Source organism: Notamacropus eugenii, chromosome 4 (assembly GCF_028372415.1).
Source record: "Notamacropus eugenii isolate mMacEug1 chromosome 4, mMacEug1.pri_v2, whole genome shotgun sequence".
NCBI classification, from domain to species: Eukaryota; Metazoa; Chordata; class Mammalia; order Diprotodontia; family Macropodidae; genus Notamacropus; species Notamacropus eugenii.
In genome coordinates this window covers 233,188,781-233,211,291 of record NC_092875.1, presented here as the reverse complement: position 1 = coordinate 233,211,291, position 22,511 = coordinate 233,188,781, and the positions used below count along the sequence as shown (strand labels likewise).

The following is a 22,511-nucleotide window of genomic DNA, read 5'->3' as shown; positions in this document are numbered from 1 at the left end:
AATCAGTGTCTGGTGGACCGGAGAATGAAAAGGTGAGGGTGATGGAGAATATGTTAATATTGTTATGTCACAAGCATGTTAAAATTTATAATTAGGGAAAAAGTAATGGAGAATCCACTTTTATAATTAGCTTTCTTCTTGACCATTCTTCCAGCTCTTCCAGAGCTGGTCTGCTTGCTCCTTATAAAGGCCACAGGGGTGAAAACTAGTCATTCTCATCCAAAGGCCAACACATTGTAGTGTTATTGGTTCTTCATTCACACTTTATTGTCCTGTTGTTTAGGTAACCCCTTATTGTTCAGGAAAATTCCTAAACATCTCCTTTACACAATTAAAAAAATGTTTTCTTTTTCATCTGTTATTGCACACACTCTCCCTCTCCTTTGTAAGTTTTCTTGTGCTTTATTATATGCCCTTTTTAAAAATAACCTAAAAGGTTGGTGTGCTATTACTGGATAAGAAAGAAACTTTTTAGCCTTCTCTTAGCCATAGTCCTGTTGGTAAGGAACATAGAAGAAGAGTGAGGGGGGAATAGTAGTGCCAGCTATCTAGGGCTTGGTGTCTTCAGTGTAAAAGGCTATCACCCTACATGTAAATTGGGAGGGTTATGTGGTTTAAAGGGAGGCAAAATAGACATCTCTGTCTTCCTCTCCCCCCACTCTTCTCCAAGGGAGACTATTTCCTGCCAGGAGGAGAAGTAGGAGTTTGGAGCCAAAGCTTGGCTACTTTTCCTCAGAGAAGGGGATTCCTCAAATAATTATTTTTCTAGGGGATATGGTTTTCAGGTTCAATCTAACTTCTGATCATTGTTTCATCAATGTGGGAAGCAGGACCCCAAGCTTTCTTTATATTTAAAGATTAACTCCTCACCAAATATCAATTCTACAGTGAATACATATAGGAGATAACAAAAACCAAAACAGAAAAAAACAAAAAAAAAACCCCAACAAAACCCTCATTTATCCAAGTGAATAGAAAAACAGAAATCAGAGAAAGAATAGATAGGAGAATATATACCAGATAATACAGTGAAGGAATTCTCCCATTAGGATTGAGATAACTCAGTTCAACTAAGAAAGAGTCCTAGATTTCATCCAAAGGGGAGTTCCTTGAAGTCTTCAGTGTAGCAAATTGGGGAAAGGCACATAAGGAAGACTGACAGCTCCTACAGTCTGTTTTTTCCCCAGCAACCTTAAGTGGGGCTGGCATCTTGAATCTTCTCTCTCTAACCTAGAAGGCAGAATTATTCAAAGCCTGAAGAGACTGAAAAATCTGAGAAAACTTAAGAGATTGATGAGGTCTCTACTTTCCCACTTCAAATCTGCGGGTACAGGGCCAGTGATTTCCACCAAAGAGAAGAGTCACATCCTAATAGGTTTGGGGATTTTGGTTACGTAAGACAAAGGGGGTGGGAGAAATCGGCAATGGTCACTTGCTCTTTGACTCAAACTATAGTCACATACTGCCTCACAACTGCAGCTAATCATGCCTACAGGTCAGTTAATAACCATATGTATGTAACTTTTGAGTGGCACACTTTGGGGGATTTCTCACTTCTGCTTATTGTTACCAAAGAGATGATTTTGGAAAACTTCAGTATCTAACACAGTGCCCCTCCCCAAGCCCATGGGTATAGTTAAAAACTCTCCTTTTAGCTCATGGATTCACAAAACTCAAAACATGAATAAAGTTTTTTAGCAGTTTATGGAAAGCAATAATGAATGCTTTTGTAAAGTCTATAGAAAAATAGAAATACCTAGCAGTAAGCAACTTTCTTCCAATTTCCTTTCTAAAGGGTCTTTTGGTCCTGGGACAATTTTCCTTGGGTAGTCAGGGGTGGTGGTGGGGGGTGGGGGGTTGTCCCGGGTCTGTCCCCGGGACCTTCGAGTGAGAATCTCCCTTCGGTGGGCACCGCTTCGGACGTCTCCGGACCTACCCCGGGGGACACGGCGGCAGGCAATAATCAGGAAATGCGCAGGAGGTTCATAGCTTTATTGCATGGAGGAGTCCCACGAGCAGTTCAGGGCGTTGTCTTATATAGGGAGGTTCTTCCGGGCTGCCATCCTAACCCGCCCCGAGGGCGAGGCCTACCACCCGATTGGATCCAGCCCACCCGACCAATCCCGTGGGCTCACAACTCCTCTATGGAAGCCGTGTCCCCCTCGGATTGGTGGGCTGCCACTCCCGGGGAGGCCCCTATCCGCCCAGGCGCCTAGGACCGACCCCCGTCAGGGGGTGGGGGTGGGGTCTCTTCAAATTACCTGGGAGCAATTTCCTAAAGTATCTAGGGAAGGAAGGGAACAATAACATCTTGTCTTTCACAATGTTTTGTAATCATTGCTACAAGATTATTGACAGGATCACCTAGATCTACATGGAAAAAAAAGTTCACTCTCCTCTAAGTTTTGTTTTTTTGTAAATGGTGGCATCCTATAGACACAACCTAAGTCAAGGAAAAACTCCACTAAGCTTTAGTACACAGCAATTTGACCAAATTCTAGTTTTGGTAATTTTATTTTGCCCTCATAAATGCCTCTCTAATTTCAACAAGCTAAAGAACAAGCATGAATACAGAAGGCTGTTTCCTATCAACAATTTTCTATTTAGTAGGAGTGTAATTTTTGTTAAATCTTAATACTTTCTGTGGAATATCAGGTTCTTCAGTAAGACCTGACACCTATGCAAATGAATATGTTGACAAACTATTCAGACTAATTTCAGCTACTTTTAAGAAGTATTTAAATAGTTACAAGGTTAATTTATGTAAAACTTTGTTTACCATTGGAGTATTTCAAAGCAAACAATGGTAACATTTATTTTATTTATTTAGTCCCAATATGGCCAAGGAAATATTTCCTAAACTCTTTTAGTTATATTTATTGTAGAAAAATTCTTAATTTGAAACTTTGTAAGGTGTCACTCTGGCAAGAGATTGAATAATCTATCATACTTCCAAAATAGAGAAAATGCTCTTAGGCTTTTGGAAACAATTATTTATATTTTTGTATATTTATGTATAATATTATTTATATATTATATATTTGTATAAATTTTATACTGATATAAATATTATAGGACTTAATAGTACATTAAAAATGCTGTTGCTTAATATCTTGGCAAAGAATACTGGAGTGCTTTGCCATTTCCTTCTTCAATGTGTCCCAATTTTACAAACCAAGATCGGAGGCAAATAGGAGTTAAATGACTTGCCCAGGGTTGAACAGCTAGTTCAATTTGACAGTAGATTTGAACTCAGATCTTCCTGAATCCAGAACTGATGCTTTATCCATTTCACCACCTAGCTGCCCACCTTAAAAATAGCTGACCTCAAAAGTCTACCCTAACCCAAAGTATTTTCTTTTTCTTTTAATACCATTTTCTTCCTCATGCTCCACCTGGGTTTCTCCATGGCACTCATCCAGACTTGGCCTCATTAAAAGTTATGTTAGTGTGTATGTATCCTCTAGATATTTTTTCCTTTACCTTACTTCCTTGTCAAAAACAGTTTTCAGCATGCCATCTCTTGGAAAGTTCCTGAAAAACTAATTTACACTAAGCTTTAACAGGGACTGCATGTTTCCCAGGAATTCTGGATATCTTCCCAGTGACAGCACAAGGAATGAAATTCTTATGTTGGATGTCCAGGAATCAGCATCAGACCAATAAAAGGCACTTTGGAAGTGGAGGTCCCAAATCTAATCATGTAAGCAAGGACTTTTTCTACCTGCCAGGCAAGCCCTGATGACATATGTTGATTACTGTACAATGGAAGTGGACCAGAATGACATCACTATGTCAGGGTCAGTGTATAATGTGTCTGACTGGCTGATCAGACCAATGCAAGCTTGGAAGACTTTACCACAGGTAGGGCACAAATAGTCCATATGAACATTTGTAATGGAGATATCTCTAAATTTTGTGTATCTCACTTTGAGTGACTGCAATTCTGCTTTGCTCATGGAGCACACAGTACCTTCTTTGATTCCTACATGCCACGATGGGCAGCCCTGTGCCAGAGTTTCTCATATCTCCCAAATGATTCCAAATGCAAAATGTTACTGACAAGTTAAACATAAATAAAAGACACATTCATTTTGGCCAATGGCCTTATGTGATTGGGGTTTGTTTCTTTAGTTTGAAGGTGACACCTCTTCTATGAGGGTGCTAAGCACTCAATTAGCATTAAGTACCTACTAGTGCCAGGCACTGTGCTAAACTCAGAGGACACAAAGGAAGGAAAAGACAGACCCTACTCTCAAAGAGTTTATAATCTGAGGGGGTGGGAAAAGAGACAGCATGCAGACAAGCATTTACATATACAAGACGAACAGGAGAATCTTGGACGGAAAGTTCTACCTTCTGTGAACTGCGACATTAGCAGCTGTAGCTAGCTTTGTTGTTGTCCGGTCACCACAGCTTGCCAATGCCGTCCACAGGGTTTTCTTGGCAAAGACAATCAAGTGGTTTGCCATTTCCTTCTCCAGTGGATTAAAGCAAACAGAAGTGGTTTGCGAGGAGGGATCTGGTCTTTCTGACTCCATATCCTGCACGCTAGCTGGCCGGTGTAGCGGCCCCCTTTAGCTATCTACCTTTGTTAAATTTAGGCATTGATTCCAAGTCCTCTGCTGGTGGGGCTAGGCATTATTACGGTGCCAGTTCTGCCAGGTATTTGGTTTCTATACAAACCGAGCCACTACTTGGAGGACAGCTGCTAACCCCCACAACACTGCATTACCCTAGGACAGTCCACCACACTCTCCCAGTGCTAAATTTGAGGGTCCTTGTCTTATCTTTGTTGTTAAATCATCAATTAAAAAAAGTTTTGCGGTCTGTTGCCATCACATTCAGAGACCCCACCGCGTGAATAGCACATGGGAAAGTTCGTCCTATTTCGTTGAGGAGAAAGGCTGGTGCTCCGGGAACCTCCCCTAATCAAACCCTCATTTATATTTGCTCCTGGCTTCATGCCACGTTCGTGTTTTCAATGCTAGTATTATTTATCTGGTTTTTGCGTCACTGACAATAAGGCATATTTCAACACACCAAGTACTGCGGCCCTTCTCGGAATACAAAGTGTTGGATTAGAAGTAAGGCCTTTCCATCTCCCCTCCCCCACCCCCCCCAAAACAACAAAACCGCCAAAAGAAGCATCCACCCCCAAATCTAATTATATATAGTTCCTTCTCTGGAAGAGGTGGGTGCCTGGCACTCCAGAATCAGCCAGAGGGTTTTCGCGAAGGCTTCCAAAGCCTCGCGTGGGGCCGATGCGCCCCGCCCAACATCTGTCCAACCGACTTTGCTCCTCTTCCCGCCCGCCGCCGGCCTGTCGGCTTGCCGGTCCTGCCGCTATTACAAGTTCCAAGGTGCACTGCGCATCGGGCGCCCCAAGGAAGACTCCGACTCCCAGCATGCTCCACCCCCAATGGCTAGGTCTCTACACTCCGCCCGCCTGGAACGTTGTATGCTGGGAGTCGTAGTTTCTGAAGGCGTCTGCCCCAAGTCGTTTCCCTCGCATCCGTTCCTCAGCTCCAACCCTAGAAGGTGTCACCTCCGTGCGGACTCCCAGATCCCGCGGATAGGGGAGGGAAGGGATTGCTTCTGAGCACAGGCATCTTCAGTCCCGCGGAAACTCCGCCCCCTTTTCCCTCCCTTCCCCCCGCCCCACGCCGCGACATTTCCAGTTCCACTGACAAGAGTCCCAGCAAAGCTTTCGGGCTGCAAGAAATTTATAGAACACGCGGGAGCGCGCAGGCGCGTGAAGGCCCATGTCACATTAAGGTTCCAAGGGCGGGACGGGCGAAGAGGAGGCCCAGGCCGCCGCGGTGGCGCGCACGCTGCACGCAGAGGAGCGTCACGTGGGGCAGCGAGGATCGCAGTGCGCGTGGCCGCGGTGGCTGGTGTGGGGTTGAGTCAGTTGTTAGTGGAGGGGGGGGAAGCGACTGGTCGTCAGACTGCCCGATCCGCTGGCTGGAGCAGGAAGCGAGCGAGCGGTGAGCCCAGGCTGGTGACTGTGCCCTTCTCACAGCCCCGGCGCTTCCCCCACTCTCCTCCACCTCGGGCTCCTCCCACTCTCCCTCCCCCGGACACCCCCCTCCCCCCCACCGGGCAAACCGCCGCCTCGGGCGCGCCCCCGCTCCCCCTGCGCTGTCTCTCCGATGGCGGCCGCTGCCGGGGCCATGGCAAAGCACGAGCAGATTCTGCTCCTCGACCCGCCCACAGACCTCAAATTTAAAGGTAGGTAGCGAGGTGGGCCTCGGCGAGGGGAGCGGGGAGGTCTAGGCCGTCGGCTCCGCTCTTGGGGTGCTTTCCCTCTTCCTTTTTTTTCGGTGGGGGTGGAAGGTTTGACGAGGAGGAAGGAGCGTCGTCCGCCCCCCTCGCCTTGTTCGCCGTGTTTCTGTCCGCGTCTCCCAGCTTCTTCTCTTCTTTCTCGGCGTCAGCCTTTCCTCTCCGCTCCCCTCCCCCGCCCGTTCCCACTCACTCAGTTTCACGCGCGCGCACGCCCAGCTTGTGCCGGGGGCTGGGGGGGGGGGCGGAGGAGGCCGAGGCCCAGGGAAGGGAAGGGAAGGCGAGCGAGCTCGGGGTGCCGGGACCAGGCGCCTTGGCCGCCATCTTGGGATCCCGCCGGGAGGCAGCTTGTGGGTCTTGGGTTCGCGGCGGTCGCTTCTGTTCCTGACCTTCCCTCCTTGCGCCGGGGGCTCGTTGGGCTTTCTTGGGGCGGGCGAGGGAGGCGACCTCGGAGCGTGTGCGCCCGGGGGCTCCTGCCAGGCCCGGGGGTAGCGCGTGCTGCTCCCGCGGGCTCGGGCCGGGGCGGCTTGCCGGGCCCCTCGGCTCCTTCCCGGCGCCCCGTCCTGAGGTCCGCTCTGCCGCCCGGATGCGGGCTGGGGGAGGCTGAGGAGCGGGGGGCTTGCTGACCTCCTGTAAGTAGTGCGCCAGGGGAGGGGGCGCATGTGTCCCTCGCTGGTGCGGTTTTGCCTGCCCATTTGTGTTCCAGGGTTTGCGGTTCCCATAGAAAGTCAGAAAGGAAACTTAGGAAAACTCCTTAGTTCAGAGGCTTTGTTGTAAAGTAATTTCGTACCAGAACCTTTGGTTCTTCCATACCTTAAGAGGGGAGACATCACGCTCTTAAAGGACTTGGCATCTGAAGGACCTGGTGGTTATAGGCGCCTTGCCCTAGTTTTGGTCGTCCTCTTCCCTCTAACTCCGCTGTGGGCTTGGACAAGTCACTTACTTTCGTGTGTAAAGTGAGGAAGAAGGATGAGTGTCATTGGACTAGGTAGTCTTCCTTCCACCTGCTGTCTTCAATGCTAAAGTGGTACTAGTGGCTAGGGTTCTTCCACGTCTTTTTTCTGGTGACCTTAGGAGACATACATCTTAACATTAGTGTCTCCTTTTACCGCATTATGGCCTTGAACAAATCACTTCCAAGTTAATACAGGAAATCACTCACAGTCCGAATGAGGGTCAAAGGCGATAATGCTTGGGACAGGGACGTAGAGATGATAGATATAAATGAGCCTAAAGTTGTAAAAATACCTGAAACTGTAAATGGACCTAAGTTGGTGAGAGTGGGCAGAATTATCTTGGAGGTGATGTCTCCGGTACTATTTTCTGTTTGCTATTATTGTAGGAATCTAGGTGCTCTTTGGGATATCAAACATTGTTTAGGGGACTTAATGAATGAATGAAAAAAGTTATTAAGTGTTATTGGTGTCACAGGCACTGTGCATTAAGATCAAGGAAGTATATTTTAGGTGTTACATCTAAGGCATGACTTAACCTTGTTAAATAGTTAAGTCCTATGTCTTTTTAAAAATTCAATTTTAAAAATTCCGTTTAGTTTAAAAAAAAATTAAAGTATTTCAAAGGGTAAAATGAAACGTGATGAATCTGTTATGTTCTGGGAAGTGTCAGGCCAACAGGAAAATACTTGCATTCCTGCCAGCAACTCATCACAGGAAAGTTAATATAGCAAAGTTGCTTTATACATCCAGGAAATTCGTTTTATGAAGCTTTGGTGTTAGGATACTATTACACAACTAGTGCTTGGCTTTTTACACTGGATTATTTTCTGTGATTCTATAGAAAAGTTATGTAAGCAATTGAGTAAGAGTTTTGTTTCAAGGCAAGTATGAGAAGATTTATTGTTTTGAGGAGTTATGGGACACCTCTGGAAAGAACCAGGTTATGTATATTGTATTCATTCATATGGTTTTAATTAAAAAAAAAGACCTTTCCTGAAAGCCTGAAATTACATCAATAGCCACCTGCTGTTAAAATATTTTGATGTAATCTATAGTGGTGAATACTTTTGTATGTATGTTTTTTTACTTTATCCTGTTGCTTTGGTAGCCTGTGTTCCTGAAATAATATTGTCTATACAAGATAAAGTCTCTTGTGCTGCCATCAGTCTTGGAAATTAGTATTAGGTGAGAAGCTGCCTTATTGGCCAAGTTGGAGGGTTTCTTATGAGAAAATGTTGCTGTTGGGATGAAGAAAGGGGACCCTCTCACCTGAGGTGAAAGGCCCTTGCTTATCTTTTATGCATTCAAAACTGGACCTGTGCTTCCAATGTAATCATAAATGTTTTGAGCATTTAGAAGTTATTTTTCAAACTTAGGAAAACATTGTACCCTTCACTCCAATAAAAGAATTAATCATTAAAGATGGATGCGTTCAGTTTGGTTTAACTGGACACCAAGAAAAATAGAGAAAGCCTATTGTCTAGATTTTGCTATACAATCCGTAGACCTGGTCCACAGATAAATATATTTTGGACTGATGCTGTAAATGGACCTAACTGAGGAGAATAGGCTAGATTACCTTTGAGATGTCATATATTTAGTTCTTTTGATAGTCTGAAGCTTCTCTTTAACAAAGGCAAATCTTTTTCACTGAAGTGTAAAGCAGGTAAGTGGTTCAGTGGGTTATAGTACAAGCCTGGAGTTGTGAAGACATAAGGTCAAATCCTGACTCAGACACTTCAGAACCATGTGACCCTGGGCAAGTTACTTAACCTGTTTCCCTCAGTTTCCTCATCTGTAAAACAAATAACAATAGCACTTAACTCTTTGGGTTGCTGTGGGGATCAGTGAATTAATAACTGTAAGGCATGTACTTAGCATGGTGCCAGACACCAGCAGTCATGGTAATAAATATTAGCTATTGTGATGATGCTATATAACTGCACATTATGGAATAAATTTAGTGCTTGTCCAAAGGACATTCAAGAGGCACAATAGTGGGCACATTATAAATGAATTCTAGGAGTAAAGTGTGCTGTCAGATGATGAAGCGCCAGTTATATGGTGAAAGCAAGAGAAAAATTGACAGCCTGACTGCTCAGTTGGTATCTGTACAACATCAAGAGAAAGAAAAGCATATTGAGTGGACTCCTTGTGGTAAATTTATGTGTCTCTATGCATAAAGGATAGCAATTATGAATGGGTTGAGATCTGCATCCTTGAGGGCAGTACTACTACCTACATTGAAATTCTGATGTAGTAGAAAGCACTGGGAATCTTTAGTCCTGAATTCAAATTGTTGCTTTGCACCTTATTCCTTGTGTGATTTTGGGCAAATCACTTAACCTTTTTAGACCTCAACATTCTCTTCTTTGCTTCCAACTCTAGATCTGTTATACTATTGTCCTTTATGAAAATGTGGCCATTCAAACATTAGATCTTTGAATTAATGATGTGAATTTGAGGACTAGTCAGAGTTTTGACGAACTTTTAAAGAAATTGTAACATTTGACCTCAATAGGGGGATGGCCTGTTTGGGTATTCACTTATAGGAGAGTTGTCTTCAAATGGGCAAATACTTATACACATAACTAACTTAATATACTGACCAGTATATTAGAATATTAAAAGAAATGGGTAGAACAAATCGATAAAATAAGTGCAATTCTTCAATTTATCTTTTCTGTATTTTTGAATACGCTTTTTAAATGATGCTGTAGCTGAAGCTTGAACCATTTGGGGAAAAGAGGGATGCATTTCCATTAGGTTTTTTATCTGGTTTCCCCCCCAATATTGTGCCCAGAATGTACTCAATCCCCTGCTAGATTCAGCTCTCTTTGAGCCTTTGAAGTAATTCATTGAGACTACTACAGACCCTCTTGGGTGTTACATTGACCAGAAGTTGGAGACTAATCCCCTATATAGGGGACTATATAGGTTTCTTAACCTCTCTGAATCCCAGTTCCTCATCTGTACATTGAACTAGGTGAGTTCTGGTATCCTATCCAACTCACATGTGATCCTGTGAATCATTTTCTACCTGTTTTCCTAACCTGTGGTAAAATTGAAGGGATTGGATTAAATTATTTTTTAAAAGTTCCTTGCATTTCTAAAGACCTAAGATCCTATGGCAGTTGAACATGCAAAGGCAGGTTTTTTTTTTTTTTTAATAAAACAGTGTAACTCTGGGAAGCAAACGTGGGAGAACTTGGTATGAGTTTATCAGAATTTGGGATTCAAGTCAAGAGGCAGCTCGATGGTATAGTGGATAGTGTCCTGCAATTAAAATTAAGATCTGAGTTTGAGTCCAGATTCAGAGACTTAATAACTGTATGGTCCTGGGCAAGTCATTTAACTGTTTTCTGCTTCAAGTTTTCCTATTTGTAAAATGAAGGTGATAATAATACCTACCTCTTAAGATTGTTGGGAGAATAAAATTACGTATTTGTAAAGGAAAAGTGCTGCCTTCTATGCGCCAGGCATATGCTAAGTGCTTGAGATGCAAAGAAAGGCAAAAACAGCTGCTGTAGAGAGGCTCACAGTTTAATGGGGGAGACAACATACACACATCTATGTACAAATAAACAAGATAAATTTGAGATAATTAACAAAGGGAAGGCACATTAAAGGAAAATAGAAAAGTCTTCTTGCAAAATCCAGAAAGCAAAGATGAAAAGGGAGAACTGTTCCAGGCATGGAAGACAGCCAGTGAAAATGCCTAGAATTAGGAGATGGAATATCTTCTGTGAGACACATCAAGGAGGCCAGTGTCACTGGATGGATGGTGACAGAGTATGTGGATTTGGTCATTGTTAGTATCCATACATTTTACTTTGCAGAAGAAGCTTAAGCCCATATGAATGTGTTTTTATAAATACTTCTTTCTCTAGGTATTTTTCCCTCACCATCTAAAAATGGCTTTCTTTTCTTTCTTTTTTTGGAGGCAATTTAGGTTAAGTGACTTCCTGAGGATCCCACAGTTAGTAAGTATCTTGAGGTGAAATTTGAACTCAGGTCCTCCTGACTCCAGGGCTGGTGCTCTTTTCATTGTGCCCCTAAAATGGTTTTCTTTAAGCAGAATATTCTTTTCTATTAGAATGGTTAAAAGGCTGAAACTGAAATTAAGAAAACTGAGATGGAGAGAGAGTCATCACCCCTTTATTATCACCCATATATCTTTCAAATGTCCTTCCTTTTTTCTTCAGGCTGCCATCATCTGCCCTCAGTGCACTTTGATCCTTTTGGATGTGAGCTGATGAAGTTCCAGCACTACCTTGCCCTTAGTCTGGACCAAAGTTTCTCAATCCCTCATTCTGAAACTTGAGGGAAATATTGGATGTAGCCACAAACTTTCAGTTACTTGTAAATCATCTTCCTCTCTTTGTTTATTTTTTTATCTCACCAACACATTCAGGTACCTCAATTAAAACAGGAGGAATTATTGTGCAGGAGATCCTTAAAAAACAGGGAAGCTAAATAATTTTGTCTCTGCTGAGATAACTGAGTGACTTACTTTACTTAGCACAAGGGAATAATTTTTTTCTTTTTAATATGAGGGTGTTTTGGGTCAGGACTCATATGCTTGCATAATTCCCTTTCTGTTGGAGCAAACATGTTGGGAGGTTATGGGAGCAAAAGAGCAGTTTACTTTGAGGGATATTTAAAATTTTTTTGGGGGGGAAGTGGTAATCTTATTTGTTAAAGTGGCAGAATGGTGATTATAAATGCAGGTATTTCAATCAGGTTTTTCTCCCTAACTAGATTTAAACACTTTTGACCAGGGATCTTGTCTTTTTTGATTCCTGTAGGACCTAGCACATCCTAGTTTTTGATGTTTGTTGAGTTGAATGTAAAGAAAAGTATTCTGGGGCTGTTGGGTATAAATTTTAAAGAGCAAAAAGGTGTTGTACCTTCAAACATCCAGTTAGGGAAACTGAAGGTTGCAATTTAAATAGATCTTTTCACTTAGGAACCTTTAAATTTCTTTATACCAGAATTTCTTCTATGCTTAAGTGACTGATGGCAACCATTGCTTGCTTTAAACTGTGAAACTGAAGTTCCAAGGTTTTAAGTGAACCTCCCAAGTTTTAAGTACTGAATTCTAGAACTTGGAAAAGAGCCCAGAAGTACTAAATTCCTAATCTATTGCTATGTAAGCAGCATTTCTCCAGTGTAAAACTTGCTTCCTAATAGCATATGTGAATAACTTTGTTATTGGAAATCTACATGGTAGTAGTACACATGTTCTGTCTCAAAAATATTTTGGATGAATTAGGTCGTTTGTTTTTTTCTTGATCATATGGTTGATATATACTCAGGAAAAAAAATAGTCCCCTCTTTTACTTTAAAAAATGACATTTAGTGTTGATTTTCCGTAATTTATAGTAGCAAATTAGTAAAAAAACCTTCTGTTTTATTCTCCAAATTCACATCCAACAGCTATACTAGCTGTATGAATCTTAGTTGCTTAGCCCTCTTCAGCCCTGTGGGAGAGTGAGATATGATGCTGAAATATTTAAATAATTCAGCTGTTTTGAAATGTCATAATATTAAAGGGATATAAAATATTTTATGATCCATAGTAGGCACTTAATAAATAATTGCTGGTAATAATGGGTTTATTGGATTTGGGACAGTGGAACTGAATAGGAAAATCAAGTTGTTTTTAGCTATAGAAACCAAGTAGAATAGTAATTGGAGCCTTAGCTGTAATGCTATTCTCTCTCTCTCACTCATATCCTCTCTCATCTCATCTATCTTTCCAAAACAAAGACATTTAATGAAATAGCATAGTAAAAAAAATCATTTCCCCCTTAACCTTACACATAATCATCAATGTGAAGTATGGATACATGCTGAGCAAATGCATAGAGGGGCACAGATGTGACCAGGGAAACGTGTATGGAGCAGCTTGTAACTCCTACATTGTGAGACAGTCATATCTTCTGGCATGTGTTATCACACTGCTCCCTCTAGGACTGCTGCAAGTAGTTTACACATATTCTGCATTGTTGAATGCATTGTCTCTAATGAATAGCACTCTGTCAGATTCGTTGTCTCTGCCAGGAACTGTTATGCTGTATGTATTCACCACTAGGTGTGTAGTTTCAACTGGCTGTAGGCAGGTGCATCATGCTTCTGGTACAGCTGGAGTTGTCCTTGGTTATTGTGCTGTCTTTTTCTCTATGCTCTTTTAGATTCAAGCTCTAATTCTTTTGATATTTTAATAGCTTTTTGAAAAGTGGCTTCACTTAGCTAAGTATCAGCAAAAGTATTCCCCTAAGGCAGAAAAAATCTTCCTCAGTTTCCCACTTAAAGGAGTAGGCTTTTTAAGTCTAGAAGGCTCTTCAGGCTCCTGGGGACAGAGCTCAGTGTAATGCTGTTCTCAGGGTCTATGCTACCAAATGTAGTGGCAAAGTTTGTTATAGACTGCACTGTGGCAAGATAGAAGTATCTTGCTTTTACAAATGAAACCTACTTTAATAAAATGAGATCATTTTAGTGGTATAGATGACACCCCCTCCATCTCTCTATTCTATGTTAAGAAGAACTTTATGCTTAATACCACTTTTGATGAATAACACTATATTGAAATTCTATGAAATATGATGATTTATAGAGGTGCTGAATAAATCAAGATTTACATTGACTTAAAAAATTCTCTTTTTCCCTTATTTATTTATTTAACTTTTAACATTTCATTTTAACAAAATTTTGGGTTCCAAATTTTCTCCCCTTTTGTCCCCTCCCCCCACCCCAAAATACTGAGCATTCTAATTGCCCCTATCACCAATCTGCTCTCTATTCTATCATCCCTCTCTGCCCTTGTCTCCATCTTCTGTTTTGTCCTGTAGGGCCAGATAACTTTCTATACCCCTTTACCTATATTTCTTATTTCCTAGTGGCAAGAACAGTACTCAACAGTTGTTCCTAAAACTTTGAGTTCCAACTTCTTTACCTCCCTCCCTCCCTCCCCCCCCCCTTCCCTTTGGAAGGCAAGCAATTCAATATGGGCCAAATCTGTGTAGTTTTGCAAATGACTTCCATAATAGTCGTGTTGTGTAAGACTAACTATATTTCCCTCCATCCTATCCTGTCCCCCATTACTTCTATTCTCTCTTTGATCCTGTCCCTCCCTGAGTGTCGACCTCAAATTGCTCCATCCTCCCCATGCCCTCCCTTCCATCATCCCCCCCCACCCCTGCTTACCCCCTTATCCCCCACTTTCCTGTATTTTAAGATAGGTTTTCCTACCAAAATGAGTGTGCATTTTATTCCTTCCTTTAGTGGAATGTGATGAGAGTAAACTTCATGTTTTTCTCTCACCTCCCCTCTTTATCCCTCCACTAATAAGTCTTTTCCTTGCCTCTTTTATGAGAGATAATTTGCCCCATTCCATTTCTCCCTTTCTCCTCCCAATATATTTCTCTCTCACTGCTTGATTTCATTTTTTTAAGATATGATCCCATCCTCTTCAATTCACTCTGTGCACTGTCTCTATGTGTGTGTGCGCATGTGCGTGTGCATGTGTGTGTGTGTAATCCCACCCAGTACCCAGATACTGAAAAGTTTCAAGAGTTACAAATATTGTCTTTCCATGTAGGAATGTAAACAGTTCAACTTTAGTAAGTCCCTTATGACTTCTCTTTGCTGTTCACCTTTTCATGCTTCTCTTCATTCTTGTGTTTGAAAGTCAAATTTTCTTTTCAGCTCTGGTCTTTTCATCAAGAATGCTTGAAAGTCCTCTATTTCATTGAAAGACCAATTTTTCCCCTGAAGTATTATACTCAGTTTTGCTGGGTAGGTGATTCTTGGTTTTAGTCCCAGTTCCTTTGACCTGTAGAATATCACATTCCACGCCCTTCGATCCCTTAATGTAGAAGCTGCTAGATCTTGTGTTATCTTGATTGTATTTCCACAATACTTGAATTGTTTCTTTCTAGCTGCTTGCAATATTTTCTCCTTGACCTGGGAACTCTGGAATTTGGCCACAATGTTCCTATGAGTTTCTCTTTTTGGATCTCTTTCAGGCAGTGATCTGTGGATTCCTTGAATATTTATTTTGCCCTCTGGTTCTAGAATCTCAGGGCAGTTTTCCTTGATAATTTCATGAAATATGGTGTCTAGGCTCTTTTTTTGATCATGGCTTTCAGGTAGTCCCATAATTTTTAAATTGTCTCTCCTGGATCTATTTTCCAGGTCAGTTGTTTTTCCAATGAGATATTTCACATTATCTTCCATTTTTTTCATTCTTTTGGTTTTGTTTTGTGATTTCTTGGTTTCTCATAAAGTCATTAGCCTCCATCTGTTCCATTCTAATTTTGAAAGAACTATTTTCTTCAGTGAGCTTTTGAATCTCCTTTTCCATTTGGCTAATTCTGCTTTTGAAAGCCTTCTTCTCCTCATTGGCTTTTTGAACCTCTTTTGCCAATTGAGTTAGCCTATTTTTCAAGGTGTTATTTTCTTCAGCATTTTTTTGGGTCTCCTTTAGCAGGGTGTTTACTTGTTTTTCATGCTTTGCTTGCATGTCTCTCATTACTCTTCCCAGTTTTTCCTCCACCTCTCTAACTTAATTTTTAAAATCCTTTTTGAGCTCTTCCATGGCCTGAGCCCATTGAGTGGGCTGGGATACAGAAGCCTTGACTTCTGTGCCTTTCCCTGATGGTAAGCATTGTTCTTCCTCATCAGAAAGGAAGGGAGGAAATACCTGTTCACTAAGAAAGTAAACTTCTATAGTCTTATTTCTTTTCCCAGCCAGTGACTTGACTTCTGAATATTCTCTTCACACCCACTTTGCCTCCAGATCCTCCCAGCCAGCACTTGGGGTCTGAGATTCAAATGCTGCTTCCCAGCCTCAGGGCCAAAATCTAAGGAATGGACATTTCTGAAATGTCCCCTGGTATCTTACCAAGTTTGGAAAAGACTGAAAAACATTCACAAGAAAATTCCCCCATCCTTAGGGTCAGTGCAAAATACTTTCTAAATTATCTGCCAAATCACTGAAAAAGTATTCAAAATAAATTTAAATTATACATTCAAACATTTATTCTTACAGTTTTCAATGAGAATTTTTTGTTTTTCGTACCTCTAGAACTTAGTGCTTTCCACATAAGTGTTTAAGGAATTGCCTTTCGTTCATCAGTTTTCTCACACTATGACTTTACAGCTTCTCCATTTCTTCTTCCATTTATATATCTCTATGGGTCTCTGTCTCATCTCTATCTTCATAAATATATGTTGTTCACTTGTGTCTGACTCTTTGTCACCCCATTTGGGTTTTTTTGGCAAAGGTAGTGGAAGTGATATGACATTTTCTTCTCCAGCTTATTTTACAGATGAGGAAACTGAGGCAAACAGGGTTAAGTGAGTTGCTCAGGTCCACATAGTAAAGTACAACCAGATTCAAAGTGATCGGATTCAAACTCAGGAAGATGAGTCTTCCTGACTAGGTCTGACACACTATCTTACTGGACCACCTAGCTGCGCTTCATAAATACATACCAAGTCATCATATCTATAAAGTAAATTTTGTGTATGACATGCATGTAATGTGTGAAATTGAAAATTGGTACCCCAATTTATTTTGTGTTATTTTACTATAGATTAATAATCAAATTGCTATATATTACTTTCCCATAATATGTGAGCTTGAACTTTCTCAGAACTCCTTAAGCCTGTGTAGCTCTTAATTCCCTGTTTGTAACACAAACCACACTCCACTCACTAAGTTCCCTTCTTCAGGACTTTCCAGACACAAAATTCTAATCTGTATTTGAATCTATCAGAAATGAATAACATGTAAGCCTCAAGTTTCCTGTTCTCCTTCAGAAATTGTTAACTACAGAACTTTCCAGAAGATGTTAGTCCACCTTATGATAAACTGATGTAACTTGGGTTAGTAACCTTAGCACTGACCAATCAGAAGTGAGATATACCTTTGTTATGCCAGATTGATGTCACTTTATTTTTGAGTTCCTCTGTGTGACTATAAAAGAGCTGTCTTGATTGTCAGATGTATCCTTGGTTACTGAGGAGCTTTGGATCCCTTTTATTGGCATTTGCTAGTCTTGCTAATAAATAAATTGGACCTGTTTGGAGCTTTATTGCCTCATAGTTCTCTTTTGTGTAAATTTTTTTTTTATCATGACATTTGGCGAGCATGTCAGGGACCCTAACCTACCCTCCACTCTGGGCTGGCCTGTCAGAGGAACTTCTTAGAGAAGGTTGGACTTCCCTTCAGGTTTGAGCCAATTCTCCTGAGATTAAACACTCAATTCTTTTAATTGAATTCAGGGATCTAGTAATCACCTACCTGTGGGAACTCCCCTGAGAATCATTTTAGGGGAATAATAGGAATTCTTTTCAGAAAGAGTCAGAGGGACCAAGGGGGAACCACTTCCTGTAGTAGTAGCTGTCTTCACACTATTAGAGGGACTGAAAAGCCTTTGTTCTTAGTTAATCCTCTTGGGAGTGTGCTCCCAGGGCATTATCATATTCCCTTCTTGGGGATTCTTTTGGTAGATTTCTGGGAATTTCCAAAAAGAGCATTCTTTTTTAGTAATTTATTGGGGCTGAGACACTCCCCTTTGGGACTCTTCAGGAGAGTTATAATAGCAATACAAGGAAGAATGCTATTTGACAATGATAAGGAGAGAGGAGCAGAAGCATGCTGTGAAATTTGAAACTGTTAAAAATAATTATTTTGACCTAAAATTCTATTAAATTGTGTAAAATATGTTTTAAATCACAACTTCCATTTAGAAGGGGATAAGTAAGAATAGACATCTGCACATTGGTCTCAGTAAACCCCAAGTTTAACCTAAAGGAAAGGACTCTCAACTGCGATAAGACTTTCTTAAGAAGAGTAGAGTTTTAAAGCAGTTCTCAGGGACCTACTCTCACAGAATTGGACTTTAAGATCTAGGGAGGATAAACTCGATCAAAGGTATTTCATTTCTCTGCTGTGAATTTTCTAGCAATGGTTTAAGCACTGACTAGAAAAGGAGGAATTGTACTATCAGTGAAATTTCACAGTAGAAAAATTACATTTTAAACTTGTCTGGCACTTAAGATCTGACACTTGGGATCTGAAAGTGACAGACCCTGCCATTTGAAATGCCAGGACCTCATAAATATTCAGATTAAATGAGAAGTGAATTACTGGCTTTTATTACTTAATAGATCCTCTATCCTCTCTTATTCTTCCTTCTAATCCCCTTAATATGGGGAATTCTTTCTCCCCAATTTCCTTCAGCTCCTCCAACTATGGAAAGAGATTTACATGCCCCAGTGGGTGCCACTTTAGCAGGTTCCTTAGCCCTTTTTTGGGTGCGTGAAGGCTTGGGTTGTCTCCTCTGATCTTGGTCCCTACTCAGGCAGTTCTCAATAGTAAATAGCCTTTTTAGAGGTTTTGGCTCAGCCTCAGCTCCCTTCAGCATATGTCTTAGACAACCTTGTAGAGGAAGGAAGTGGAAATGGAAAGCAAGCCATAACTGAGCCAAAACCTCTAAAAATTACTTTGAGAACTCTGACTCCCCTTCAAGCACTAAGAAACTGGGAATCATGGATATCTTCTTATTGTAAGGCCACCTTGTCAGAGATGGGTTAAGAAATAGAACTTTTCAAAAGTGACTTTGGAAAGACCATACCATCATAGTCATTAGGTATGTTTTGCTCTTTTGTCTGACTTTTGGTTTTATGTGCCTGTCTTATCCTGTTGTTTGTGTAAATCAGACTTGCCTGATCAACCAAAGAGAAAAGGAACTTTAAAAATTTTTTAAAAAAGATAAATCTTTCTCTGCCTCTAACTCTGGCCAAGCTGGAAGGGCATATGAGACTCTTAAGGAGGAAAGGAATCTTTGTTCCCAATGTATAGAAGATTATGGCATTGTAAACTAATTAAAGACTAAATTTTATTACAAATATAAATTCTCTACTGTAAATTTCCAAATTGTGGTTTGAATGTTTTTAAGAAAACGAAAACTGATTCTGGTATTAAAAATAATTAGTGAGCAAATTTAAGTGCAAATTTAAGATAGAAACATTGCTTAGACCTTTATCACTCTTTCTCTGTAACAAGTTTATTGTTACAGTGGAAGGAAGGAGGATTTCACTGACTAGAGAAAGCATTTGAGTTGTGATTTATTTGGTACTTAAAAAACTGCCTATTAATTAACTTTTACTTAATCAGGAACACAGAGAGAGGCCTGTTTATCTCAGGGATCTACCTAAATAAAATTTAATTTTGGGTAACATTTGTTTTATCATTGCGTTTTCTTCTGGTCAGCCTGAACAGTTAAGTACTGTGAATGATAACTGTACTGGTCAACTACAGCCGCCTAAAGAAATTGGAATGAATTATACATTTCTCAGCCTTTAAGAGAGTATTGCAATTAATTGATTTTGTGTATTAAATTTAAGATAAAATTCAGTAGAATGAATATTGTCTGTAGACAATCTGAAATGTGATTGGGAAGTAAAGACTAGAGAAGTTAAGCAAGTAGAAAAAAGTAAGAGAATATCAGAATATGGAAGGAAAAAATAAAGGGCAGTTTTGAAGGGCTTTGTTCAGAGTTCAGTGGAGGCAATATAAAAAGAAAGGAAGGAAGAAAGTTTAAGTAGGGATGAGAGAAGGATGGGTAGAAAGTTAAAAAGAAAGTTGGAATCTGTTTATACTGACACATTATGAATGAAGGGTTTGAAAGTAAAATATTTTGGAGTTTTGATAAAGGAGTTTTGAGGAAGGGTTTTGATCCCATTGAGATAAGAAAGATTTGTGGAACTTTTTGAGACATGCCTCTTGGACAGATAATGAATGTTTTACAAAAGAAAACTCAGGATATTTGAAAGGTTCAGCAAAAGTTTCACAAACATAAGTTATAAAGAGAATAGTGTTTTCTTTGGTCAGGTGTAAATAGTCATGCTGAAGACCTTTGTAAAAAACTTTAGTAAGTAGCTTTTCCTGCTGAGGTTACTACTGAAAAGCCTCTGGATAGGGAGCGGTCTTTCTTAAGGCATCTCTGTGGGGTTAGCTTAAGAAAATAAAAGGAATTGATTTGGTTCTTTGGATGATTTAAAAGAAATAAACAGGTACGGGAAGCTGGGAGTGCTACCACTAGCTTTTTGAATAGGAGCTAACTGAAAACAGTGGACCCTTGGGAAAAATGAGATTTAAATATTGCCATTAGTAATTAGAAAGTCAGAAATTGATTTGGTTGAAATTTTTGTTCTGAAAGTAAAAACCATGTATTTTCATTTACAGTGAGATTAATAAAATAACCCCCCAGGGTTGTTAGTAGGAACACATAATTGTGAAGCTTATGCTTATGAAGTGCTTTAACATAGTGCCTGGCTTGTGCAGAGGACAAATTTTGGGGGGGGTTAATGCTCAGCCACTTTGAAAAGTGCTTTTTAAAATTAGCATTGAAAGTCAGCAAATTGCTGATACATACCAGAAATTTACATTACAGTTGAAAAATCAAAAGTTAAAACATTCTAAGGTTCTACAGAGGCATGACACAAACTCTTTAAGCTTTAAAAATGAGAAAAAGCCTAACGTGATAAACACTGTATCACTATTGTTGAGTTTTAATTATTTCATACTGGATTAAGATTAAAATTAGTGTAAAATGTGCCAGGAGTAATAAGATAAATGATTTTCTATGCAAGATAATTTGGAAATGCATTTGACTCATTATCATCTGTTTGGTAAAAAGTTTTAAATACCACATTGTGTATGTTATCATTATATTTCTAAAATCTTTCTTATATTGTGAAATTTGAGAAGCCATTTTGTCAGAATTGCCAAAAAGGCAACTTCCTTTTTTATCTGGATTTTGTTATGAATTGAATGCTTAAAAAGAATGACAAGACTTGTGTGAAAACTGTTAAATATTTAATGAAGGTTTATTTTGTTTTAAATTAGAAAATAACAACAACAACAACAACAACAACTCACTCTTTGGGAGCTGAGAGTAACATCATCCTCTTAGGAGATGCTTGTCTGAAGTTCCTTGGGACTTCCTACTTGATCTAGATCATAAGATCTTACCAGCCTTGCTGATAGCATGTTGTGAAACTCTGAAAGTCCTCCAATTTGAATATCTAGGATCTCCCAGCCAAAGTAGAAAAACTGACAAGTTAATTTAAAGAGTGAGTTCATAAGATTGCATCTGTTAATAATTAGTATACATTTTTGAACCAACTAGTCAACTATATAAGTGAAGTGTATGTGAACATAACTCCTGAATGTAGTTATTCTTACAAGAAGGATCAGTAAAATGTCCTTAATAAATACTAAGGCATGAGAAGAATAACCTAGCTTTAAATTGTAATTAATGAAATTTTCTATTTAAGGTGAACTCTGTTGGGACTATAATTTAATATAGTTCAGAGTTTTTGATTTTAGGTATACTTGTAAAATTGCGAAGTCAGTAACTTGCCATTCTAAAGGAGTGTCATGTGCTGCCCAGAGGGAATGCAGTCTGAGAACTGCTACAGGTGGATGTCTAGCATCTGGGAAAAGTTTAGGGATCAGGATCCTCTTAACTCAGTTTCCTGAGTATGCTGTTTCCTTTCTGAAACAAATTTTCCCACTTGGTTAATTGTGAACCTAAATACTTTGAAACTGTGCTACCTGATTTTACTGGCAGATAGGACTCATGCTTGAAGTCAAAGAGCTAAGGGAGTTTTTTTCCCCTTGTTCTGACTTCAAGTCAGTCTGTGCTTTTAAGGAGTCAGTCTTGATAATTGTTGTAACCATGTCCTGCCTTTTCTCTTTATAGCAAATTTTTGTAATCAAGGCACATCAACAGTGGAACTCTTAATTAATAGATCCACACCAAAACATCTGAGTTAATATCATGAAAAGCAAGTAAGACAGATCTTAACTGTTTTCAGTCTGAATTTGATGAGTTCCAAGCTTTGCCCCCAGTAGTTGTATATTCATATTTCTAAGATGAAATTCTTGAAGTATCTTATTCTTTCAGAGTGATATGGGGATTCTAACCTCCTAAGGGTAGAATAAGATGAGGAATATCAGAAGTTTTCAAGGAATAGTAAAAGTTATCCAAGAGGTTATTTTCTCTAAAAATAGGGTGTGTGTACACACATATGTATATGTATGTAATTAGCTTATAAGATTTACAGGCTTTGAGTATATTTTAGTGACAAGTTCTCAAAATTAGATTAAGGATTTTTCACAGACAGTTCTCACTTTATGTAAGTAAACTGTTCCATAGACCTCAATTTTTACATAATGTGAGTTTGCCT

General features: G+C 40.0%; 1 protein-coding gene across 2 annotated transcripts in view; it reads left to right on the top strand.

Annotated features, from left to right (window-relative positions):
• Nucleotides 1–5,794: 5,794 nt before the first annotated feature.
• VAPA (VAMP associated protein A) overlaps nucleotides 5,795–22,511 on the top strand; it is a 68,395-nt gene continuing 51,678 nt past the window's right edge. Inside the window, exon 1 of one of the 2 annotated variants that reach the window (XM_072604229.1) lies at nucleotides 5,795–6,234. In XM_072604229.1, coding sequence (XP_072460330.1) covers nucleotides 6,156–6,234 — 79 coding nt within the window. In that variant the 5' untranslated portion in view covers nucleotides 5,795–6,155. The remainder of the gene's footprint in view (nucleotides 6,235–22,511) is intronic. The other variant, XM_072604228.1, reaches the window with a different exon arrangement.